The following is a 25,096-nucleotide window of genomic DNA, read 5'->3' on the forward strand; positions in this document are numbered from 1 at the left end:
GTACAGGCTCGCAGAGTCAGCTAGTACAGCTTCCAGACCTGCGCCTGCTGTCTATCAGGTTGGGTCTCAATTTCTGAATGGACCTTATAGGATCTTTGTGAAAATCAATCTCAAACTAATGCTTGTAAAACATCAGCACAGTTCTTGACAGTGCTTAATAAGTCTTTGCTATGATTGTTATATTACCTTAGGAACCCTGGAAGCCTGGCTGTGTGGGTTGGGGTATGGCCGAGATGACCCTACAGGGACGTAGGACAGAGGTCCAGTGTCTCCAGAGACCATTCGTCCTCTGCTGCCTCCAGCTGATAAGCCTCTTATCAGGCCCAAGCAGGGGAGCCCAGAGTCAGGATAGGAGGAGAAGGCAGAGCTGCTATCAGCCACCAGGCCTGGGCCATATCTCAGAGAAGGGGAGGGCCTGTCTGCTTTGCTCTTCCCACAACATGCTCCTTGGGGATCCCCAAGCACTCATTCTCAACCTTGGAAGATGAGACAGAGGAGGAAAACTGAGGACAGAGGAGGAAAGCAGGAGTGATCCCTGATGTTGCCCCAGAAAATGGGGAAAAAAACCCCCAGAAGATGTGACTTCTGCCCTGGCCAGTGATACAGTTTTGGGGAGTAAGAAGAAGGGGGAAGGGAAGGCATCTCGTCTGAAAAAGAAGGTAAGGACCCACTGTGCTCCCAAAGGACCTGACCACAGCCATAGCAGGTGAGGTGGAGATCACACTGCAGAGAAAGCCTTTGTAGCTTAAGGAGTCGGTTGATGAGGACAACATAATTCGGGGGATGAGGCCTCTCCTTCTCTCAGGTGAGGCTGCAGGGAGCTCTCCATGGAGGCAGGACAAAGTTGCTGGCACCTAGCAGGAGAAGCCTTAACCTATATCTCCTGGTTTTATTATTATTATTATTATTACTATTATTATTTTTAACCTGTTCCTCCTTTGACACAGGTTTCTGGGGCCTTTTGTGCTTTGGGGATCCTGGACCAGGCCCTGGCCCAGTAGGATGCCCCCGTGTCCTCCCCAGCAGAGCAGGGACAGGGTGACACAGTTGCCCGCTCCGGAGCTGGGCGAGATGGAGCTGACTTGGCAAGAAATTATGTCCATCACTGAGCTGCAGGTGAGCAGATTTGGGGGGACCTGGGGGAAAGAGCAGAAAAGCAGGGAGTGTGGCTGGGACTGGGGCAGGGGGCTGGAGAAAGCAGGGAATGTTCCAGGCACTGGAAAAGGAAGGGCTGGAGTAGGAGGGAGATCTGGATGGAAGACCAGAATATTAAGGGGAAAAGGGTGTGGAAGAGCAGGGGAAAGTAGTGGTGGGGAAGGAAGGATCTGATTGGGGGTGTAAGCTCTCTCAGCAGCCACTCTGCTCACATCTCTCTATCCCACCTCCTGCCCCGCCTTCCTTTTCTCACCTTCTTTCCTTCGGAACTCCCCCTCTTCCAATCCTGCCCATCTTCTTCCCTCATTTCCTCCCCTGTCCTCAGATGCTGGGCCCCTTTCCCTCAGGTAGCAGAGCAGTAGTTCAGGGGCCTGGAGAAGGCGGGGGGGGGGGGGGGCAGACTATGACGGGGTCCTCGCCTCCTACTAGTTGGACAAAGGGGTGTCTGTTGGCCTAACAATGATGCCTTTGTTCCCATCTGGGCTGGAGCACGGTGGCTCCTCCATGTGAGTTGGGGGCCCTGTTTCCAGCATGTTCTCTCCTCCTCTCCGCACCTGGGCAGGGACAGAGGGACTGAAGAGGAGAGGGTAGAGTTTATGCTGGCTCCCCAAGGTGCCTCAGCCCCCAGACCTGGCTCTGCGCCGCCCCCCCCCTTCTCTTCCCTGCCACAATGCCCGGGGCCATCATGATCTGCCCTAAGCCCTCCTCCTGCTCAGCAGCTCCCTCTGCTGCGCACCCAGGGCATGGCCAGGGTCTGAACTTGACCCTTTTGACCCTAGATAACCACAGCAGGAAAGGGTTGGGGGGGAGGGCGGTCATCATAGATAACAACTTCTTGTCTTCCTGAAGGAAATAAAGGAAGAAGTGCCATTTCAACCCAGTAAGAACTTCTCCTGAAGAGGAGGAGATTCCGTATTGTTGCAGCGTTAGATAGTCCTTTCCGAAGTCTGACCTCAGTGACTTCCATTCCTGTTTAAGCTGCTTTCTGCTTGAAATAGCTGCACGGCAACCTTACAGGAAGCTTCGAATGATTTTTAGCACTTTTCTGTTCCCCTGTTATCTTACTGTGTCTTTCAGAAGGACCCAGCTTGGTCCTGAGAGAGAGCTGGTTTCTCTTCAGCCTGTCTCCAAAACCTCTTTGTGTCTTTCCTTGCAGGGCCTAAATGCTCCAAGTGAGCCATCGTTTGAGCCCCCAGCCCCAGCCCCATACCCTGGGCCCCCGCCACCCCCAACTTACTGCCCCTGCTCAATCCACCCAGATGCTGGCTTCCCCCTTCCTCCACCACCTTATGAGCTTCCAGCACCCACATCTCATGTCCCAGACCCTTCATACTCCTATGGCAACATGGCCATACCAGTCTCCAAGGCACTGACCCTCTCGGGGCTGCTCAGTGAGCCCCTCCCAGATCCCTTGGCTCTCCTGGACATTGGGCTGCCAGCGGGGCCCCCCAAGCCCCAAGAAGACCCAGAATCTGACTCAGGATTATCCCTCAACTATAGTGACGCTGAATCTCTTGAGCTGGAGGGGACAGAGGTTGGTCGGCGGCGCAGCGAGTATGTAGAGATGTACCCAGTGGAGTACCCCTATTCACTTATGCCCAACTCCTTGGCCCACCCCAACTATGCCTTGCCACCTGCAGAGACCCCCTTAGAACCCTCCTCAGGCCCTGTGCGGGCCAAGTCCACTGCACGGGGGGAGGCGGGAAGTCGGGATGAGCGTCGGGCCCTGGCCATGAAGATTCCCTTCCCGACGGACAAGATTGTCAACTTGCCGGTGGATGACTTTAATGAGCTGTTGGCACGGTACCCACTGACGGAGAGCCAGCTGGCATTAGTCCGGGACATCCGACGGCGGGGCAAGAACAAGGTGGCCGCCCAGAACTGTCGCAAGAGAAAGTTGGAGACCATTGTGCAGTTGGAGCGGGAACTGGAGCGCCTGGGCAGTGAGCGGGAACGGCTTCTCCGGGCCAGAGGGGAGGCTGACCGGACCCTGGAGGTCATGCGCCAACAGCTGACAGAGCTGTACTGTGACATTTTCCAGCATCTGCGGGATGAAGCAGGCAACAGCTATTCCCCTGAAGAGTATGCTCTGCAACAGGCTGCTGATGGGGCCATCTTCCTGGTGCCCCGGGGGACCAAGATGGAGGCCACAGACTAAGCTGGCCCAGAGGGGTGGGACTGGTGATGGAGATTTCCTTTATTCCCTTCTGATAAAGGTACTCCCCAGAAGAAGCTGGGTTCTCTAGACCAGAAGGGGACAATGGGAAACCTGGCGTTTGGAGGGTCCAAGGTGTATTCAGTAAGGCTCGCCTTGAGACAAGTGTATGAGGGGAGGGCTGGAATCTCTTTTCTGTGATTCAGCTTCCTAGGTCTCCAAGCTCCACCTCGTTTGAGCTTTGGTATATAAAGCGCTCTACACAAATAGCCTTCCACTGTGTCTTCCTTCTCAAGAGAGGGTGATGAAGCCGAGTACTGAGTTCAGTGCTTGTTAGCGGTGGGGAGGGAATCCTGCCAAGTTCATTTCTTTCTCCTGCAGCTCTGTATGACAGAGGTATGCAAGAAATTTGGGCCTGAGCAGTGTGATCTATCACCTTCATCTCCTTTTTCAGAGCCAGAGGTCATGGATGATCTGAGGAATCCCACCCTCCCTGGGGGCCCACTATTTATAGAGTGGCCATTGCTGCCAACGCTGGCTACACCCTCTGTGCAAGGTCCCTGAGGTTCAGACCTCTCCTGTCTGTGGAGCACAGAAAAGTCTAGAATGCCCATAGGCCTTTTTTCTGTTCTCTCCATCCTGGCTACTTCTTTTTTTTTTTTTTTTTTTAAAGATTTTATTTATTTATTTGAGAGAGAGAGAATGAGAGAGAGCACATGAGAGGGGGGAGGGTCAGAGGGAGAAGCAGACTCCCTGCCGAGCAGGGAGCCCGATGTGGGACTCGATCCAGGGACTCCAGGATCATGACCTGAGCCGAAGGCAGTCGCCTAACCAACTGAGCCACCCAGGCGCCCCTATCCTGGCTACTTCTATTGGATTTCCTCATCCTGATGTGCCAGAGCTCTCAGAAGTCTGAGATGCTCTTGATTTGAGAGAATTTGATTGGACATCATAGTTTCAAGGGACTTCATACCCGAGTCGGGTAAAACCTGCTCCCCGAGGAGTAGGTTATGCCTTTCAGGAACTTTTGTCTCCTTGGTTACGTTAGACACACTATCCAATCATTTTGGGGCCTCCCTTTTCTAGATCCTCAAAGATCTAGGGTCTTTTATTTTTTTCCTTAAGTAGAACACGATTAAGTTCTAGAATCCTTTATCACATCAAACTCCAAACTTCTCTCACACTACACCATCTCTTTGAATGGAGTTGGGTGGTTCCTATCTCTCCAGTCACTGGATTACACAAATTACCTCTTTGGGGTATTTTACTTCTATTTATACTTCTACTCAACTTTAGTAGCTCCATTCCAACAAGGAAAACGTACTTTTACTTTCAAGATCTGATAGACATTCAGTTGTGAGACATGAAAAGCAGACAATGATCAAAGGTGTAGAGTCTTCATGCTCACAGATTCTCAGAAACGTGGTCTCTAAGCTAGGTTAGGGAATGAAAGCAATTTAAGGCTTCTGATTCCTAATAGATCTGAAAACAGTTCAACTTGTGAACTTTCTCAAAAAATTGAAAATGCAGGATCAAGTTGTAAAGGGCAGTGCCTGGGATTAGCTGTTCAGCAACTTGATTAGTTCACCTAAAGGACATCAGGCAGTTTTTTTTCACTTCTAAGCAAGCTCCCAAAAGTTGTAATTCAGAGGCAAATTTAGACATTTATCCAACACTTGAGCACCTAGGTTCTAGTATTGTTCTAGGCACTGGAGATAAAAATGGGGAGAAATGCCCCCCTCTCCTGAAAATCTTTTGTAGTACATTACTTGGTGTGTACCTAACTAAAGCGAAAGGTGGAACAGCTTTGGAGCATGATTTGGATTCTGTTCCAGATTCAAAAACTTTGAACAGGTAATCTTCATCTAAAAAGTTAGCTTAACTAGCAACCTTGTATTTGTAAAGCATGTTGTGAAGTACACAGAATGTGATAGAAGCATGTCATTTTCTTCAGTAGCTATATTTAGTACCCGGTGGCCTGTGTTGTCCTGTCCTTCTAAACCAGGATTGAGAGAAACCTGTTCTAGTAACTCCAAGCCACAAATGAGATTCCTAAAATCATAGCAATAAAGACTGCCCATACATTTACACCTCTCTACCCCTCTACCCCTTTTACTAGTTTGAAAATCAAGGCCGGATCTTTTCGCGAAGATGGGAAAGTTTAAGCATTTGCTAGGGGGTTAATTATTGCTCCCAAATTTTTGGGTCACTTTTGAAAAACTTGATCTTCCCCCCTCCAGATTCATCTTAACCTGGTTCCAGATTTTTTGGAAGCCAGAAATAGCTGGCAATAAATACTTGCAGAACAATTGTAAACAGCTTATTTCTAAGTGATGGGCCAAGATTTAATCCTACCGCAAGAGCCAGTTTGATTTCACTAGACCATGCTGCTAATGGGATAACTTTTACATATTAATACATGGTATTACCACTTGTATTCCAAAAAGCTAAATATCATTCACTTTTTAGTTTGGGGAAGGGTGGGATGGAAAGAACCACTCCCAACAACCTAATCTTAACCTGATCTTAAGATGTTAAATGTTGTTCCACCTTTCTTAACATACCTAAGGTCTAACTTGTTCCTTTAGAAGGATCCAAGGAAGCATGATTAAGGAATGAAAAGGGACAGGCTTTCAACTCTGCTAAAAAATTCTGACTTGCCGTTATCATGAAGGGAAAAAAAAGCCACACCAGAACCAAGTTAAAAGCATTTTATTAAAAAAAGTCCATTCATAAAACTGAATAATTTAAGCTGCAGAGCAGCTAACAACTGCATGGCAGTGAAAATGAGGTGCAGTGGCTCGGATAAAGGTTGTCCTCATTAAGGATGTTGCTGCAAGAAAGAAAAAAAAAAGTTATGAAGTGTTTTACATATGCACTTCAAAGATTCTACAATTATACTCATTCTGTTTATTGGGAACCCAGTTGCTTTAAGACATTTTGCTGCCTAAGGTAGACTATCTTTTTTTTTTGGTTCTCAGGCACAGCTTGCCATTCTTTACTTGGGCAATACCAAGCACTCTTGCTGATCATGAAGTTCATAAAAAGCTTACCTTTTAGCCATAAATTTGGACAGATGAATTTCTGATTTTTTTGTTTTTGTTTTTTTTTTTTTAAAGAGAGTTGATTAGCCTGGAGTAGCAGACTCCTCCCTAGAAAAGTAAACAACCTTTAGAACTAGCTTTTCTGAGACCAAGTCCCAGCTCAGGGTAAATCCCCCACCCCCCAAAATTAATGATCCACCCTTCCCTCCCGCCATGTTTTGGGGAAGATTCTAATGCATTACTTTGAGCCATTGTTTTAAGGAAATGGGTTAAAGGAAGGTAGCAAATAAATTAAAATTAAAGGGCAAAAATATATTGTCACAGTAGAATTAGTGTTCACTTCATTTGGGAGCCAAGTCTAGGGTGTCAATTTAAAACAATTGATCTCCAGAAAAACCAAGTTCAGCTTAACTGGACTAGTTTTGGCTCAATATATTAAGGATAATGTAACAGAAAACTGGATTTTAAGTAACACTATATGGATGTAAGTAAAATCTGTTCTTACCTACCAGCATAGCAATAAAACCTTTCCTCCTGGTTCTGACTGCTAGTCCTAAGAGTCAGGTGTGCCTTACTCTTGTCTGCCTCCTTTCTTGCGATGGTCACTGAAACTTCACTCCCTCCTAGCTTTCATGGAGCGTGCCGTGGCCTGCCCCTGGCTTATCTGTACTCCACATACCACAAGTGTCTACTCTCAGCTGTAGAGTGTCTGAGCTCGGAGCCATTCGCGCTATACTTGCTAGCAGTTCCTAGTAGCTGAACATCTCTCCTGGATCTTTAAAGGCATTGTCACGAATCCTGAGGTATCTGCAAACTCCCTCAATAGTTAAGGTTCCACCTGCCATTGCAAACTCAGCCAATATCAAACTCATGGAACTATCAACCATGCTTTCCCACCCACCTCCCCCCCACTCCCTGCCCACCCTCCTCCCCAAACTTCCAAGTAACACACCCATGGGATGGAATACACAGTCCTAGTGATAAACAATTTTCTATGCTAATCAGGTACAATGGCACTGAAATTGAGGGTACCAAAGGGAGGGCTCAAGAACCTATGTAACAAATAACAATGATTGGATATTAAGTAACTGTAAAAGGCTTTAAAGAAATCATTTTCTATACAATTAACATTTTAGGATGGTTGTGTGATGTACCATACTTAAAGGAAAACTGCAGTTAACATGAATATAATAAGGTTCCTCACCATCTCCATAATTGTAATGTCCAAATAGATTCAATTGTATGATTAATCTATAAACCTCTATTAGGGACCCACCCACCAGAACAAAGTAAAACTGCTGTTTTCCTTTAATGTAAGCCTGTTTTTGTATTAAAAATAAGATATTCTTACTGGTGCTGGTCAGTTTAAAAAGGTCTCCCAAACACTTCTAATCTGTGCACTTATGGGGTGGCATTAGCCAGCAGCTGGTTTCTATTCTCTGGCAGAGTTTTGAACTTGAATCGTGATAGAAGCATTCAACATTATGAGGGGTAGTGGGTAGGGAAGTCCAAAGCTCTGCCAGTCCCAAATCCATACAGTTGTCATTCCATTCAAGAGAATATTAAATCGTTTATTGATTACACATGATAATGGATGATACACAAGCTTTAATCCCATCTATAATTTTATCTGATACCATAATTCAATTTAGATATATTGCATAGGATGTGCCAACAATCATATTAATAACCAAATAAACTCCAGGACTTTGCTTGGGTGACCCTTTTAATGGTGAACTCCAGGTCACAACACATTAACTGTCAGTTCAACTACACCAAGGTTTGTGGAGACAATGGCTTCTGTGCCCAAGCAGGTTGCAAATCAATTTCGAATGGAACCTGGCATCACCCTGAAGGAATTCTAACTTCACACTGTTGGGGTAGTATACCAAGATGGCTTCAGAGTAGACTAACTTTACACAGCACATTTAAAAAAAGACACATTTATTCAGCGTCATGATCAGACTATTACATTTAGCAATCAACAGCATGGGTGCAAAAAAAAAAAAAAAAAAAAATCTACATTAAAACCCTTTGTTGGAATGCTTTACACTTTCCACAGAACAGAAACTAAAATAACCTGTTATACAATTAGTCACAAATACAGTCCTCGAGTTTTTTGCCCATACACATGAGTATTGTCTAAAACATGTCTTCTTTGTAGCAGCTAGGCCCTGCCACCACTGTGCTTGGCTGAGTTCACAAATCTGTTGTAACCTGTAGCTTCCCTGTCACTTCTCTGGCTCTCCTCTCCTGCTAAGCTTTGTTTCCTGTTGAACAATATGGAATAAAGTTGTTAATCTAAACATATTAAGACTCAAAGCTACAATCCAATAGCAAGTTTTGTTTCCCACAAATTTTGCTGATCTGAATATTAACTTAATATCCAAAATTTTACTGCAATTATAATGTTAACTATGTTGCACTGCTCAGCTACATTAGGGTTACTGGGTTCATTATCATTTACAAAAATTAACTTAAAACATAAAAAGGTGTTTACTTACCTGGCAGTAATTAAAACCTTCTGCCACTGCCATAGCTACTGCTGCTGCTGGAACCACCATAGCCACCTAAAAATACAATTTGTTCCTTTGAAGCTTTGGAAATGCCAACAGTAAGACTTTCTATACAGGGGGGGCAATCAAAAGTTCAAATTTTCTACAGTTTGAGCTCACATGACTTTCCCAATTTGATTGCAAATTACCCGGTCACTTAAATTTCCTAAAAGCTTTAAATCGTCAGCGTTTCACTATCTATACAGACATTACCTAAAAATTAACGTATTTTTTACTGGAACTAGCTATAGACACCTAGCATTCCAACAGTGCACATATACAATACCTTGGTTTCGTGGTTTGGCAAAGTATTGGCCTCCACCACCATAGGGGCCAGAGCTTCTGCCTCCAAAATTTCCTCCTTTCATGGGTCCAAAATTTGAGGATTGATTGTTGTAATTGCCAAAATCATTATAGCTTCCGCCACCTCCAAAGTTGCTTCCTAAGAATGGAAAGAGGACCTTTATCTGTTACTTGAAGATGGTAGTTCTGATTTTTATTTAGTGCTCAGAGCAAAAAAAGAAAAAAAAAAAGCTGCATGTTCTGCTTGCCTTCCTCCCAAACTCTGGTAGCTCCGAAGTTTGATTAACTATTTCATCCTTTTCTGGGCAAGGCACTGAGATGAATAATCCAGTACTTTAAAAGATTCATCCAATGTACCGTGGCATAACAGCATATTGTCTAGCCTTGAAAGCCTCTACCCATCCAAGGCACTGCAAACACATGCTGGATATATCCACTAAGTGCCTAAGATCCAAAGGAGTTAAGATACTAAATCCTGCTGGAAACTAATCTAATTCTGATTAAAGACACCGCTATCCACTTATCCATCTATCTAATTTGGGAGTGAGGCGGCCCCAGCTTAAAGCTAGGAGGAGGTAGCATTAGCAAGCCCATTAAAAAAGAATACCATGCATTGTACCACATAATGCTTTTAAGAGCATCAAATCCCCTTACGGGCATGAACTCTAAAGGGCTAATCTAGCTGTTGCACCGAGTACTTGGATCACTGGATACCTACCACTACCACCGCCATAGCCGCCTCCGCCTCCTCCGTTGTTATAGCTGTCATAGCTGCCACTCCCGCCATAGCCACTGCCCTGGTTTCCATAACCCTGTCCACCACTTCCATAGCCTCTGCTTCCTCCAGAGTAACCAGGGCCGCCTCCTCCATAACCACCTACAAGAATACAATTCTTCTCAATAAGACAAAAGTATTCAACAATCAAAACCTGTGCAAGTGTAATGCCTAAAAGCCTGCACACAGCATGCTGTTATCAGAGCTGAGCTTGTCATGCACTAGTTTACTAACCTAGTCTAAAGGTTGCCAAAAGAAATTTCACCTATGAACTCCTTCAACTTACCATCGTTACCAAATCCGTTATAGCCATCCCCACTGCCACCATATCCACCACCACCTCGACTGCCACCAAAGCCACCTGGAAAAGAGAATTTTATACCACTTTTTGAGGTATATAGATTGTACATTGTTTTTACCCTTCTAAATCTAAATCTTTAAAAAAATTCCTGCATTACAAAAATTGTTTTTATACTCAAGATTTAACCTGGTTAGTGAGCAAGTCAAAACTACATTTGGATAAAATTTAACTCTGGAAATGCTGGCCAGTAGCTGCATCTACTACAGGTTGCAAAGAGGATAAGTCATCTGGGGATAATCAAACTACAAGGCTACTATTCTAGTGGTAGGCTACAACCACACATACCTCGACCACTGAAGTTCCCTCCACGACCAAAGTTGTCATTCCCACCAAAACCACCTCCACGACCACCACCAAAGTTTCCAGAACCACTTCGACCTTAAAAGATAAGTTTTAAATGTTAAATCACAGATTGGAATTACTTAGCTATCTATACTGATTAATCAAATAAACCCACCTCTTTGGCTGGATGAAGCACTAGCCATCTCTTGCTTAGATAGGGCTTTCCTTACTTCACAGTTATGGCCATTCACAGTATGGTATTTTTGAACTAAAAAATTATCAAGAGAACACCATCTCAGAGTTTAGAATATAACACAGACTTCAGAGCCCTTAGCAAAGAGCATGCCCCTGATACTTACTGACAATCTTGTCTACAGAGTCATGGTCATCAAATGTTACAAAAGCAAAACCTCTCTTTTTGCCACTGCCCCGGTCAGTCATGATCTCGATCACTTCAATTTTCCCATACTGTTCAAAATAATCTCTTAGATGATGTTCTTCAGTGTCTTCTTTAATGCCACCAACAAAAATCTTTTTCACAGTTAAGTGGGCACCAGGTCTTTGAGAATCCTAATATTTGAAAAAACCCAATTAAGTTACTTACATCAGCAAAGATATCCCTGATAAAGATCATTAAAGTGTGTTAAGACCACAAAATTGAAGTCCACCTAGTGGCACAGTTCTAAATCGTCAGAGAAAGGAAAAAATTACTACTCACTTCTCTTGAGACAGCCCTCTTTGGTTCCACAACTCTTCCATCCACCTTGTGTGGCCTTGCATTCATGGCTGCATCCACCTCCTCCACAGTGGCATACGTGACAAACCCAAAGCCTCTGGAGCGCTTGGTGTTTGGATCTCTCATTACCTGGAACGTTAACTCATTTAATACATAGTAAAACCCCAGAACTTATCATTTCTACCTTGAGTAAGGTTAATAAAAGTCTTCGTATCTGCCTTTCAGTTTCCCACTACCCGTCTAATGTAAATTTAACTAGGACCTTGTAATTAGGTAAAGCCACTTTCCCTCGTCAAATTATTTTCAACTATAATCCTGTTAATCTTCATAAGCACAGTAATTACAACAAAACAATCCAAGTAAATGAACTAGTTCTACTGGCCTTTTGTCTCTTCCAAGTCTTACCACACAGTCCGTAAGCGTTCCCCATTGCTCAAAATGGCTCCTCAGACTCTCATCGGTTGTTTCAAAGCTCAAACCCCCGATGAAGAGCTTCCGCAGCTGTTCAGGCTCTTTGGGAGACTAGGAGCAGGAGAAAAAACTCGTTACGTGGGGGCTATAACGCCAAACACCTTTCAGTTAGGAAAAGCAAAACCAGACAACTATGTTACATAGCCCTTATTGTTCCTTCGGGTCACAGCAAGCCACGTGCTTCTCCCCATTAGGGGAGATGGTATGTTGGGGGCTGGGAAGCCACGAGCGCATGCGTCCCTACTCTCCCTCCGACGCACGCGCAACAAAAGGACTGGGCTGGAAGGATACATGAACAGCAAGGAACTGGAACTGTTCTTTAAGAACTCGCCCCCTGAGACAAAATAAAACAAAACCAATCAAATGTGCCTAACTGTTTTGCCAGGAGGGGAAAGCCCGGCGTGGTAACCAAGTGTTGCAGGACGGCGGCCTCATGGCGACGACGAGGACAAAATGGCGACCTGAACTTTGGGAGGGGTAGGCCCTGGCAGCAACCGAAGAACTGCCGAATGAGCTGGCGCAAGGAACCGAACCAGGCCGCATCCTACCGAACTCAAGAAGGAACGAGGAAAAAAAATTAGATTGGAGACGGCTTGTTACTCACCTCTGACTTAGACATGACGGCGGTGGGAGGGGAGACTTTAACGATGCTTACTCGGCGGCGTCCACGGGCAGAAAGGAGTAATCTAACGAACGTATCTGCCAGCCTACCTTCGGCCTCGCTTTTTTATCCCGCCTCCTCGCTTTAGGCATTGGTAGACTCCGCCCCTGAGTATCTCTGATTGGATATTTGCAATAGCTTCTCCCTGCTATTGGTCTGTAGTCCCGCATTGCTGTATAACGTCATCCGTTTGGGCGTTCTACGTAGTCTCCACCCCTTAGGGGCCATTGGTTCCCGGGTAATATTACCCTTAACTAGTGTGATTGGCTCGCCAACCAATCATTCATATTTGAATGTACCTAAGGTATTTAAATAAATTTTTAATCCTTCACGCCTCGAAATTACGTTCAATCCACTTGGCAAAGTACGGTTAATACTATGTCTTAGGAAAGAAGTTATCGGGTGACTTTTTTTTTTTTTGCAACGACCGCCTGCTGAGCGCATGTGTAGTAAAATGGCGAGTTTACGCAGGCGCATTAAGAAGCTCCGCTTGGCGCTTGGAGCACGTGAAATGGCGGGCGGGAGACGGCGGCGAATCTACAGCGCCTGCGTAATGGCGGGAGTTGTGCCCCGTTTTGCGCAGGCGTAATGGGCGGAGAAAGGGTCCAGTCCCAGGATTGGTCGCGCAGGCGCAGGGAAGGATCCGTTTTGGCGGGCGGTTGGCGTTGCGCAGAAGGCGGTGGCGGTGGTGTCTTGTGGTCCGGCCTCACCACAGAGGAACAGGGAAGACATTAGCGTGAGTGATCGGTCTCGATTCCGGGTAAGTGGCGGATAGAATTGCCTACCCATATGAGGTCTTGAACTGACTCCAATTGGGCCCGTTATTGTGTGAAATGAATGGACCGCGGGGTGGGGGCTAGTGAAGGGGGAGCGGTGCGTTCGGCCAACCAATGGAAGAACATGGGCGGGATGTTTTATTCCTGTAAATTCTATGGAGCTTTGCTGCCGGAGAGTTTGACTGGCTTGTGTATGGGCCAATCGGGTCTGCCGTTAGCTGCCGACTGATCGGTCCTTGGGCCATCGGAATGTGGGAGGCGGGTTTTCTGCTCCTGAGCAGCGTCTCCCTGAGCCAATGAGCACGGAGCGCGCGGTAGGTTGGGCTCCTCCAAGAGGCAGCGGGTTGACTTCCAATGGGGAATGCAGGAGTCGGGCGGTTAAATGGATGGACCACATTTGGAGCCAGTAGGCGCATTGCCCACGGAAAGCGCTCGGGCAGGTCGTCCAGTCAGCGGTCCAGAAGAGGAAGGTCTAAAATATCGGGTAGTGAAGAGGATTCAATGCGTGTGATGGCGCGGCGGGTGCATATTTTATCCACAATGACTTCTCTAACGAAGCCTTTAGGCCTCCATCCCACATACCATTCTGGTAGGGAAACTATAAGTTTGCTCCTGTATTGCTTCGAATTTGGCATTTTCACCCCCACATCGTTAGTTCTCACCACTCAGCACTTTTTAGGTTTTGAGAGGAGCAGGGTAGGTCTTTGGGAACTCACTTCTTTAGGACGATTGACTTGCAATGTTAGAACCAATATATTGGATAAATCTCTACTGTCGTGGAAGGGCGCCCGAGAAAAATCTACATAATGATGCATGTTTCTACGGACAAATGGATACTTGTAAATCCATTTACAAAGTTTTGAAGGCTACATACTATAGAGTGTGTTATCTCTAGGGATAGATTGAGATCTAGGCAGGTTGGATCTCTAATGTTTAAGTCTTTTCAGGGATCATAATTTGTGGTTAAATAAAGGTGAAAAAGTCAGTTTTTGTGTTTCCAGTCATAATCACTCGCTTCTCACCTCCTCTTTTATCCTTACACCTCGAGAGAGTGCTGTGTTTTCCTTAAGAACTAAGGTGATCCTCAGGATAAGAATACAAATTATAAGGGGCGCCTGGGTGGCTCAGTCGTTAAGCGTCTGCCTTCGGCTCAGGTCATGATCCCGGGGTCCTGGGATCGAGCCCCGCATCGGGCTCCCTGCTCGGCGGGAAGCCTGCTTCTCCGTCTCCCACTCCCCCTGCTTGTGTTCCCTCTCTCGCTGTGTCTCTCTGTCAAATAAATAAAAAATAAAATCTTTAAAAAAAAAAAGTTTTTAAAATTTGTATTTTTTTTTTAGAGATTTTATTTGACACAGAGAGAGAGACAGCAGAGAGGGAACACAAGCAGGGGGAGTGGGAGAGGGAGAAGCAGGCCTCCCGGGTGAGCAGGGAGCCCGATGCGGGGCTCGATCCCAGGACCCCGGGATCATGACCTGAGCCGAAGGCAGACGCTTAACGACTGAGCCACCCAGGCGCCCCCAAAAGATAACTTTTTTTTTAAAATTTTTTATTTATTTATTTGACAGAGAGAGAGACAGCGAGAGAGGAAACACAAGCAGGGGGAGTGGGAGAGGGAGAAGCAGGCTTCCCGCGGAGCAGGGAGCCCGATGCGGGGCTCGATCCCAGGACCCTGGGATCATGACCTGAGCCGAAGGCAGACGCTTAAAGACTGAGCCACCGAGGCGCCCCAAAAGATAACTTTTTTGTGTGTACTTAGTACCTGCTAGGTAGACATCGTGCTAAGGAATTCACAAGCATTATCTATGTCTCAATGCTTTTATCTTAGTCTCTTCTTTGAGGAACTTTCCCCCTGTGTATGTTCTTTCTTTACACCATTAAAGAGTTTCTAAGTCCTCTTTCTGCTCTTCCTTTGAGGATATCTGAATTTTGATAAGTTGCTTAACAAGGGTGATACTTAGGGTGTTAGGGACAGGAGGAGTCAGCCATCACCTGGACTATTCCATTGCCTTGATTATATTTCCTTCAAAGTGTTTATTTTACAGGCATTGTAATCACCTGTTGGTAACACCCATTCAGCTGATTTGAAGATGTTTTGTAAAAGAAATTTTCATTACATAATGGCATATCAGAATCTAAATTGCTCTCTTGTTCACTGACTTAAGGTTAATAGAAAAATGTTTAAATACTGTAGTAAGTTCAACTACATATGAAGTACACTTCTGATTGGAGACCTTTGTGACATTGTACAAAAGTTAATTTTAGTTGCCCTTGTAATGAACAGAGGAGAGATTTGTGTTCTCTGACACTTGCAAGAGGACAAATTTGTTGCAAATTGTTATAAACTGTTTGTTGGTATGCTAATAATGCAGCTGCTTCTGCTGAGTTTATAAGAACTAAAGGGATCTAGATTAAGGTTATCTGCCCCTAATTTGTTTAGGTTCAAAAGGAATACAATCTTGATCTACAGGGTTTCTTGCAGCACTGTTGACATTTTGAGCTAATAAATGCATCTCATCTCCTCCCTCACCCCCATTTGTGACTATCAGAATGTCTCCAGACACTGCCAGATGTCCTGGGGGTGTCAGTGGTGGTGATGGTGGTGTAAAATCTTCCTCAGTTGAAAACTTGATTTAGGGGCACCTGGCTGGCTTGGTCGGAGGAGCACGTGACTCTTGATCTCTGGGTGGTGACTTCAAGCCCCACGTTGGGTGTAGAGATTACTTAAAAAAAAAAAAGAAAGAAAAGAAAACCATTGATTTAAAGTGACAGATGCTGGGGGTGCCTGGCTGGGCTCAGTGGAGGAGCATGCATGCGACTCTTGATCTCGGGGTCATGGGTTTGAGCCCCACATTGGGTGTAGAGATTATTTAAATAAACTTGTAAGATTAAATAAGTAACATGACAGATGCTGGAGTTGATTATCTTGTCAAAATCTTTTATTTTAATAATTGGGAATTAGAGGGAGAAGATGGGTGAAGTGTTTAGGAAATGGCCTTTGGTAAATGGATCACTAAATCCTAACAGTTATCTCTTCAGATGTAGAGAGATCATCATTCCATTGGGTAAAAGGAAAATTTCATTAAGTTTTTACCATTTCTTGCACTCTAAACATGATTGATTGCATCCTTGCATCCTGTATTTGTTTGGCTGCCTAAATAATGGCAGATATGTTTTGGACAAAGGTGGACTTTGGGTTAGATGCTTACTAGATTTTCACTTGCTACTGGGATTCTTTTGGATCAATGTGTCTCAAATTTTTGATCTTGACCCTTACTAAGAAATACATTTACACTGATAGTGTACACATATCAAAACAAGCTTCACTATATGAATATATGTGCAAAGCACTCTGGTACTTTCTCATCTACAGTACACTTTCATTTTCTTAAAAACGCAGGTCAGTTTTTGCTGGTTTCGTGGCTGTGTATAGACCCACAGATTGGGGAAAAAAGAAAACTGATCTGAAGAATAGGTAAATCTTGTCGTCTTAGAGTACTCCGAATGGGTTCCACCCATCTCCAGCCCCAGCTGCTTGGATTTATAAACAAATTAACCATGACCCTTTATTTGATGGTTTTAATTTGAAAGATTTCAGGATTTGAACATAGGCTTCTTGGTTTACTGTGATGTGCAAGTACACATTGCTTTTTTGTGAATTCTCTTACAGTGTTAGAGTTAATAGATCTGATGAATATTTCTCTCCAGTAGGGAAATTTTAGTGGATAATTTTTCATTGATATTCTGAGACTATCACATTTAAAACTTTTTTTTTCCTTAAGATTTATTTTATTTATTTGAGAGAGAGAGGAAGCGTGTGCACGCTTGTGTGCAGGAGCCAGGGGCTGGTGGGGGCAGGGAGAGGGAGAGAATCCTCAAGCGGATTCCCCTCAGAGCCAGGTGCGGAGCCAGAAGCAGGGCTCAATCCCAGGACCCTGAGATCATGACCTGAGACGAAATCAAGAGTTGGATGCTCAACTGACTGAGCTACCCAGGTACCCCCACATTGAAAATCATTTTCTTTTTTTTTTTTTTTTAAGATTTTATTTATTTATTCATGAGAGACAGAGAGAGAGAGAGAAGCAGAGGGAGAAACAGGCTCCCAAGGAGCAGGGAGCCCGATGCGGGACTCGATCCCAGGACCCTGGGATCATGACCTGAGCTGAAGGCAGACGCTTAACCATCTGAGCCACCCAGGCGCCCCCCCACATTGAAAATCTTAAGTTTACACTTATTTCTTGCCTTTGGAGAACCTGGTTTGGTTGTTCATTTGTACTGGTCTGTTAACAAGATGTTTAGCCTGTGTTACAAGATTAAATTTCAAGTACTTGTGTTTACAACTTAAGGATATATTATTGCTGCCAAACCTAAAAGGATAGTGTTCACTAAAAGGGAACATAACGCATCTTCACTGGTCTGTCTGAAAACCCAATAAGTAGAAAGCTATCTGGATAGTAGGTGAGCAGGGTAATGGTTGAGGCAAAATAGAAAAAAGAACATTACTCTGCAGTGGCTGGATTTTTATATTTCTAGGAAAGTTTTGGTAGTTTTCAGAGCCCTTGTTAGTAGCTCTAGAAAAGAGAAAGATATCCAGCGTACAGAGGTTTCTGAGGAAGATTAGTAATTTTTATTTAGGTATTTTATTTAACCACATAGCATGATTTATGTATCTTATTGGAATAGCACGTTTAACAAATCCAAGCATTTCTTTCCTTTTCTTGTTCTTTTGCCTGGTCTATTTTTATTTCCACTTACCTTACATGAAATTGGACTTAAAGCTGTGTGCTGTGGATATTGATTTTAAAAGTAGTAAATTACAATGTGAGATATCACTTGTAACTGACTCAGCATGGCTGCTATTTACACATTGTTATTCATGAACTTGAACTCTGGGCAGTTATCTTTTTTCCCTGACATAAACTTTGATTTTCCTTTCCTCCTTATAGAGGATGCCTTTTAGCTGATCATTGTACTAATGGGAAAGAGTCCAGGTCATCCTGAGAAGAGTTGGCTTGTGCAGAGTCCAAGATACAGCTTTGTTGGATTTCTGTAAGCTACTCGAAGCCACATATTCATTTCTGATGACAACTTTACACTTGTGTTGGCAGAACACCCACAGTGACAACTGGTGCCTATGTTTAGTCTGTCCAGGAGCTCTACCAGCTAACATGTTTGGGGAAAAACCTACACTGTTCTTGTTAGCAGCTATGTAAATATTAGACCTTGCTGAGTTTGTCTTCCTGGATCTGCCAGTATTTTGGGGGGTAAGTTACATTCTCTGATTGCCTTAATTTACCCTTTGAAATGAGGTATTTAATATTTAAAGGTTTTAGGCATTCTTTGGGTTACTTGAAGTACAGTTCTTTTTGGATCAATAACTGGTTTTATATATATCCAGTTTATGATTTTTAAAATTTTATTTCCCCTGTGTATTAGTCTCCTGTGGCTGCTGGCACAAATTACCACAAGCTTAGTGGCTTCAAACAACAGGAATTTATTCTTACAATTCTGGAGACCAGACGTCTACAATCAAGGTGTTGAGCCCCCTCTGGTCCCTTCCTTGCCTCTTCCAGCTTCTGGTGACTGTCAGCCTCATCTCTCCCTGCTTTTTCTTCACGTTGTCTTCTTTTCTGTGTCTCTGTCTCAGAACTGCCTGTCATAAGGATAGATGTCATTGCTTTTAAGAGCCAACCAGATACTCCAGGATAAATTTTTCCTTTCACATCTTTTGCCATATAAAGTAATGTTTATAAATTCAAGGGATTAGGACTTGGGTATCTTTGGGGGGGCCATATTCAGACCACTATAACCTAGTTCTCTAACCCTTACCCGAATAAATTTTACCTAATTCAAAAAAGAAAAAGTTATGGGGCACCTGGCTGGCTCAGTCGGTTAGATGGCTGACTCTTGGTTTCGGCTCAGGTCATGATCTCGGGTTGTGAGATGGAGTCTCAAGTGGGAATCTGTTTCAGATTCTCTCCCTCTAGCTCATGTCCGCTTGCGCACATGCGCTCCCTCTCTCAAATAAATAAAATCTTTTTTTTTAATGGAAAAAGTTAATTAAATTATCTTTTTGGTTTCAAGAAACATTTACTTTTATTTAATAAGATTTTATTTTATTTATTTGACAGAGAGTGGGCATACAAGCAGGGGGTAGTGGCAGAGGGAGATGGAGAAGCAGGCTCTCCACGGAGCAGGGAGCCAGATGCGGGGCTTGATCCCAAGACCCCTGGATCATGACCTGAGCCAAAGGCAGACACTTAACCAACTGAGCCACCCAGGCACCCCGAGAAAAAATTATTTATTTATTTATTTTTGAGAGAGGGAGGGGCAGAGGGAGAGAGAATCTTAAGCAGGTTCCACACCCATTGTGGAGCCTGACACCGGGCTCTAGCTTGCTACCCTGAGGTCATGACCTGAGCTGAAATCAAGAGTTGGACACTTACCCAACTGAGCCACCCAGGTGCCCCGAGAAAAGTTATTTTTAAAATGAGAGGCAAATGGGAAAAAAAGCTCAGAAAACTTAGATTCTCTTCCCTCTTCTGTCATTAACTACTGATACAACCTTGGGTCAGCCATTTGCCCTCTTTGGTCCCTAGTTTCTTCATCTTATATGGAAAGAATTGGATAGGTGATTGCTGATAGCCTTCTAGACCAAAGACTTTCATGAAATGGTGCATGAATTGTCTGGGAGTTTGTTTTTTGAAGTCAGTGATTTTAAATGTGAGTGAAGAACTCATTCTAATATTTTGGGCCAGTGGAGGCCTTTGCCTAGGATTTGAGGGATAGATGACTGACTTGTTGGCTGGTTGTCAGATCCTTGGGGTATTAACATAGGGTAACAAATTTGTTAATTGTGTGTGGTTTTCTTAAAAAAAAAAAAAGGTATAATGGACAGGTTGGGCCATTTTTCACTCTCATCTTAATGAGGCTGTGGACTGTGTCTGGATTTCCTTTCCAGTAAGAATAGTTTGTCAAAATTAAACAGTGACGGATTTTCCTACCTGCAACTAGGTTGTGGAGCTAGTTTTTCACATGCAGTCTTACTCTTCAGACTTAACTGAGTGCCTGTTCCATCATACTTCATTGTTAGAAACGACACTACCAAACATGGGGTTGAGATGGTATTGCTGAAAGGACTATTCAAAGGTCAAATTTTTAGTACACTCTCATTATTTATTTCTTACATGGAGAGGAGGAGGAGGAACCAAATTGAATTCAAGTATTTCTCTGATTATAATCTCCATTTCTTAGAATAAAGCAAGTTCATATCTGAGTCAGCAGGCATAATTATGTCGGAATAAAATGCCCTGCTAAAGAGGTCAACCAACAGGCTGGGAAATCTATCTTAAGTTTGGTTTCTGAGGCAGATCCTTGAACTCCATGTACCTTCTTTCTCATCCCTAAATCAGTAAGACTCACTTACCTCACAGGGAGTTGTGGAGGGTAATATACTGCTAACTTGTTCAGTATTTCACAACAATAAATTACATGTAAGGATCTGATAAAACATCGGCAGACCCCATTTATATGAGTAGTTGGAAACAAGCATAGATATAACTTACAGATAGTTCAGAACATTTATTAAAGTTATTTTAACTTCCTGTATCATCAGACATCTTACCTTCTGTTTGCTGCATACTTTCCAAAGAGTTTTTTTGTTCTTTTTCCATAACAGACATGAGGTAGGTAGGGCAGATAGCTAACACCAGATTAGATGATAAAGGGATCAATTCATCAAGAAGACACAAGAACCCTAGATTTTACACAACTAATAATAAAACTTCAAAATACATGAAAGAAAAAACGATGGAACTGAAATATATACATTTATAATTATATTAACACGTTTATAAGTAACCCATGGATCAAAGACATCACAAAATTAGAAAATATTTTGAACTGAATAAAAACGATAACATGACCTTAAAATTTGTGGGATGTAACTAAGACAGTGCTTAAAGGGAATTTTATAGTATTAAATACTTCAGTTTTTAAAAAAGCAGAAAGGTCTAGAGTCCGTGACCTACATTTCTATCTTAAGAACCTAGGAAAAGAAGAGCAAGTTAAATTCAAATTAAGCAGAAAGAAAATGCTAAAGATAAAAGCAGAAGGTAGTTGGTGAAGTATAAAACAAAAATAGAGAAAATCAATGAAAGTGAAAGTTGGTTTTTGAAAAGATCAATAAAATTAATAAACCAAGCAAGTCTGATCGGGGGGGAAAAGACACAAATGACTAATATCAGGAATAAGAGAAGGGATATCAGTACTGATCCTAGAGACATTGAAAAACTAGTAAGAGACTATTACGAACAACTGTGCCAGTGCATTCAGTGTCTTAGATGAATTGAATCACCTCCTTGAAAGACAGACTGCCAAAGTTCACTTCAGAAGAAATACAGAACCTCACTAGCTCCATATTTATTAAAGAAATGAAATTTGTAGTTGAAAATGTTCCCCCAATGAAAACTCCAGGCCTGAATGACTTCACTGGTAAGTTTCACCAAACCTTCCCCCCACCCCTTACCAATCCTTTAAGGAAGAGAGATACCAATTCTACAAACTCTTCCAGAAAATAGGTGAGGAAGGAACAATTAAAGCATTCATTATTTTTAACATCATCTATTATCAGGCAAACTTCTATTCCTTTGTGTGTGTGTGTGTGTGTGTGTGTGTGTGTGTGTGTTTTAAGATTTTTTTTTTTCCTGAAGATTTATTCTAGAGAGAGGGTGAGCCCATGGGGTGGGGGTGGGGGGGCACAGAGGGAGAGGGAGAGAAAGAATCTCAAGCAGACCCCCTTCTGAGTGTGGAGCCTGACACGGGGCTCTATCCCTCGACCCTGAGATGATGACCTGAGCCAAAAATCAAGTCGGACCCTCGACTGACTGAGCCACTGAGGCACCCCAAGATTTTATTTTTTTTTTTTTTTTCTTTTTAAGATTTATTTATTTATTTATTTGACAGAGAGAGAGACAGCGAGAGAGGGAATACAAGCAGGGGGAATTTCGAGAGGGAGAAGCAGGCTTCCCGCGGAGCAGGGAGCCCGATGCGGGGCTCGATCCCAGGACCCTGGGATCATGACCTGAGCCTAAGGCAGACGCTTAGCGACTGAGCCACCCAGGCGCCCCCCCAAGATTTTATTAAGTAATCTCTACAGCCAAGGTGGGGCTCAAACTCTGAGATCAACCCTGAGATCAAGAGTCACATGCTCCACCAACTGAGCCAGCCAGGCACCCCCCCTTTATATTTTTAAAAGTGTTTTCCAGGTTTTTTTCTTCCCTTCACAGTAGACTTACGAGATAAGTAGGGCAAATAACACCGTTAAGATTAACTGAACTGGCTAGTTTGATCTTTCAGTTACCTAATTGGGAGAGGACCACATCTCCTTATTCCTAGTCCTGATTTTGCCACTGTTAACAAGCTGCCTCTTTAGAAGCTTTTTTATAACAGCCTTTGGGGACAGGACTAACCAGTGCTGACTTCACCAAGGAGAAATTGTTAAAATCCTCAGCCCTTAAGTTGAAGGCTGGGTTAGACTTAGTGCCCATGCAATGCTTGACACTTACTTACCAAGCCCTCAATAAATATCCCAGAACGAGGATCAGAATAGCAATGTTAATCATCCCTTTAGCATAGGATTTAAATTAGGATTGCAGTTGGAACCCGGATAAAAAGATAGAAACATCTTATTTGGTTTAAGGAACACATCAGAACGCTCAGTGGAAGAGCTGGGTGGTCTGAGATTGGCTGTCCCTTTTAGCCGTTAATCTGGTGGTGGCCTTTCTTTGCATTTAACTATCAATATATCTGAAGTGTAAAACACACTTTTATGATATTGTGGCATAGTAACTCACACTTAAATGTCAATAGAGACACTTGCAAAGACCTACAAGGTTCAATAATTTCTGGTGTGGGTTTGTTTCTCCTGTCATCACCCATTATGTATTTTTTTACAGCTTTTAAATTGCCACAGAGAGAAATTGGTCAGGATCATAATAGATGGCCAAGGAGCTGCCAAGGATACCGTTGCATGGATGGGAAAAAGTTCAGCACTGCCTTGATTTTATTTATCTAAATTGTAGGCTATGACTTCAATATAATTCATGTTGCTAATATACCAAGGTAATGGCAAAGCACAGAATTATGCCATATGTTGAAGGAATGCTCTCTTTTACTCCATGGAGTTTTACAGTCTGAGATATCTAACTCCAATTATATAAAAACTTCTTTTTTTGTCAGCATGTATTAATCAAATTTTAGCATATTGCCTTAAATTATAGCATCTCAACAGTTAAATTAGAGATATTTTAGAGATTTTAGTTTATGGTTATGCAAATTAATTTTTATGTCTCTTGAATGTCTTCTCTAAGGCTATGAGAGAGCATAAATTGTCTGGTATAGCAGAGGCTTTTCCTTAAAGGATTTGTTAGAGTAACCTGGAGGGGTCTTTGTAACCCTTAAGCTGCTGATGTCCAAAATCTGTACAAGCTGGATGCTGGCAGATAAGCACCATGTCTTAATTTTATGGCTGTTTGAAAAATATGACTGTTCTTTTAGTTGGGGGTGGATACTTCATCTCTCTTAACCCTTCCATATTTTGTGAACATGCTCTGCCAAAGTGGTATCTAAAAACCCAAGATTCATAGTAACTACTCCAACATTGCTATAACCCATATTTCTTAAGATTTATGTATGGTAAAATTGCCAGGTTCTTCATGAAAGGTGACTGGATCTACTCGTTCATGCATCATCACATTTAATTAAGAGAGGAGTGGGTATGAGAGTAACACCCACCTGAGACTGTGGTGCCTTAAGAGGAGTTCAGTACATTGCAAGGACAAAGTTGTTGGAAAGCACCATCTGGAAGACATTTGCCCACAGTGGTGCCAAATTCTACTTTCTCATAAATCTTGGAACAATTGGATATCTAACCTTGCCCAGTGATGGGTTTAGGTGTGGCCTAACTAAATTTAAAGAAGACTGACACTTGAGAGAAGAAATTCAGTGGATTTTAATAAAGGAAAAAATCCCATATGAAATTATTTTCTGGGATTGTGATCTTGTAATGAGACATCAAGAATTTGTGCGTGTTACTGCTAAATATGCCAGTGAACCAGACTGATAACTTTTAAGCAGTTCTGAGAATTGCTATAGTACACATTCGTTTATATTTTTTAGTGGTGGTCAGAGCTTGGAGGAGAGTACAGCTGAATAAAATTTATAAGGCAGCCTTTATCTCTGTTTATGATGTATATGTTTTAATCTAAAAGAACAAAAGGCCCTTTACTCCCTTGCTCACTGGAGCAGGAGGCTTAGATAATCAACAAACAGGATACTTTGCCCCAGAATAATTCTGTGACTGGATGAGGCAGTGCCTTGGCCTGATTTTTAAAGAATCAAAAACTGGAGTTGCACTAGCCAAACGGAGAGCATTTCCTCTCTCCACACTCCTTTCTATTAATAAAGTTTGTGTTGTCTATATGTGGCTTGTTAATGATAGGGGTGTTAACGACCATAGTTAATCTTCCTCCTCAACTCTTCCCTAATCCAGTCTCTTAAATAGACATTTAAAAAGCTTTTAACTCCTCTTGAATTGGGTGCTCATGAGCTTTTGGTGGAGGTGGAGTGATAGTTATCAACCCATTTAACAAAACCTGAGACAGCCAGGACAGCTGTAATGTGTATCTCTATGCTGTGTTTTTGTTAAAATGCCACATGGCTAATACTTTGGAAATCATAAATCTAATAGAGAAAACATCTTTATAGAGGGTATTTTAGTTTTATGCTGTATGTGTTACAAACTTAAAATCATTGGTGCTTCTAGA

General features: G+C 43.1%; 3 protein-coding genes across 6 annotated transcripts in view; 2 read left to right on the top strand and 1 right to left on the bottom strand.

Annotated features, from left to right (window-relative positions):
* The first annotated feature begins 621 nt into the window (after positions 1-621).
* Positions 622-3,568, top strand: NFE2 (nuclear factor, erythroid 2). The gene is made up of 3 exons (XM_032420987.1): positions 622-659; positions 948-1,116; positions 2,312-3,568. Exons 2-3 carry the CDS (start codon positions 1,003-1,005, stop codon positions 3,311-3,313), a joined length of 1,116 nt encoding a protein of 371 aa, XP_032276878.1. The 5' UTR covers positions 622-659; positions 948-1,002; the 3' UTR covers positions 3,314-3,568.
* Positions 3,569-6,412: 2,844 nt separating this feature from the next.
* On the bottom strand, positions 6,413-12,548 carry HNRNPA1 (heterogeneous nuclear ribonucleoprotein A1). Of its 3 annotated transcripts, none has more exons than XM_032420908.1 (11): positions 12,442-12,548; positions 11,772-11,888; positions 11,349-11,495; positions 10,990-11,200; positions 10,806-10,898; positions 10,634-10,726; positions 10,274-10,348; positions 9,931-10,089; positions 9,196-9,351; positions 8,859-8,924; positions 6,413-6,462 (listed from the first exon to the last, which is right to left on the bottom strand). In XM_032420908.1, exons 1-10 carry the CDS (start codon positions 12,454-12,456, stop codon positions 8,869-8,871), a joined length of 1,122 nt encoding a protein of 373 aa, XP_032276799.1. In that variant the 5' UTR covers positions 12,457-12,548; the 3' UTR covers positions 6,413-6,462; positions 8,859-8,868. The 3 variants fall into 3 exon arrangements, with proteins under 3 accessions (XP_032276799.1, XP_032276798.1, XP_032276800.1); XM_032420907.1 differs by lacking the exon at positions 6,413-6,462 and adding an exon at positions 7,905-8,624; XM_032420909.1 differs by lacking the exons at positions 6,413-6,462; positions 9,931-10,089 and adding an exon at positions 7,905-8,624.
* Positions 12,549-13,083: 535 nt separating this feature from the next.
* The window catches only part of CBX5 (chromobox 5), a 36,260-nt gene continuing 24,247 nt past the window's right edge, over positions 13,084-25,096 (top strand). For both annotated transcript variants that reach the window (XM_032420448.1, XM_032420451.1), the window contains exon 1: positions 13,084-13,258. The gene's annotated coding sequence lies outside the window, so the exon portion shown is untranslated. The remainder of the gene's footprint in view (positions 13,259-25,096) is intronic.

This window comes from Phoca vitulina, unplaced genomic scaffold, assembly GCF_004348235.1.
Source record: "Phoca vitulina isolate PV1807 unplaced genomic scaffold, GSC_HSeal_1.0 scaffold23, whole genome shotgun sequence".
Lineage (NCBI taxonomy): Eukaryota > Metazoa > Chordata > Mammalia > Carnivora > Phocidae > Phoca > Phoca vitulina.

Coding starts and splice junctions, on each gene's coding strand:
- NFE2 (XM_032420987.1), top strand. CDS start 1,003: ATGCCCCCGTGTCCTCCCCAGCAGAGCAGGGACAGGGTGACACAGTTG. Junction 1,117..2,311: donor TGTCCATCACTGAGCTGCAG/GTGAGCAGATTT, acceptor CTTTCCTTGCAG/GGCCTAAATGCTCCAAGTGA.
- HNRNPA1 (XM_032420908.1), bottom strand. Junction 11,201..11,348: donor AGAGGGCTGTCTCAAGAGAA/GTGAGTAGTAAT, acceptor TTCAAATATTAG/GATTCTCAAAGACCTGGTGC. Junction 8,925..9,195: donor TGCCAAACCACGAAACCAAG/GTATTGTATATG, acceptor TTGTATTTTTAG/GTGGCTATGGTGGTTCCAGC.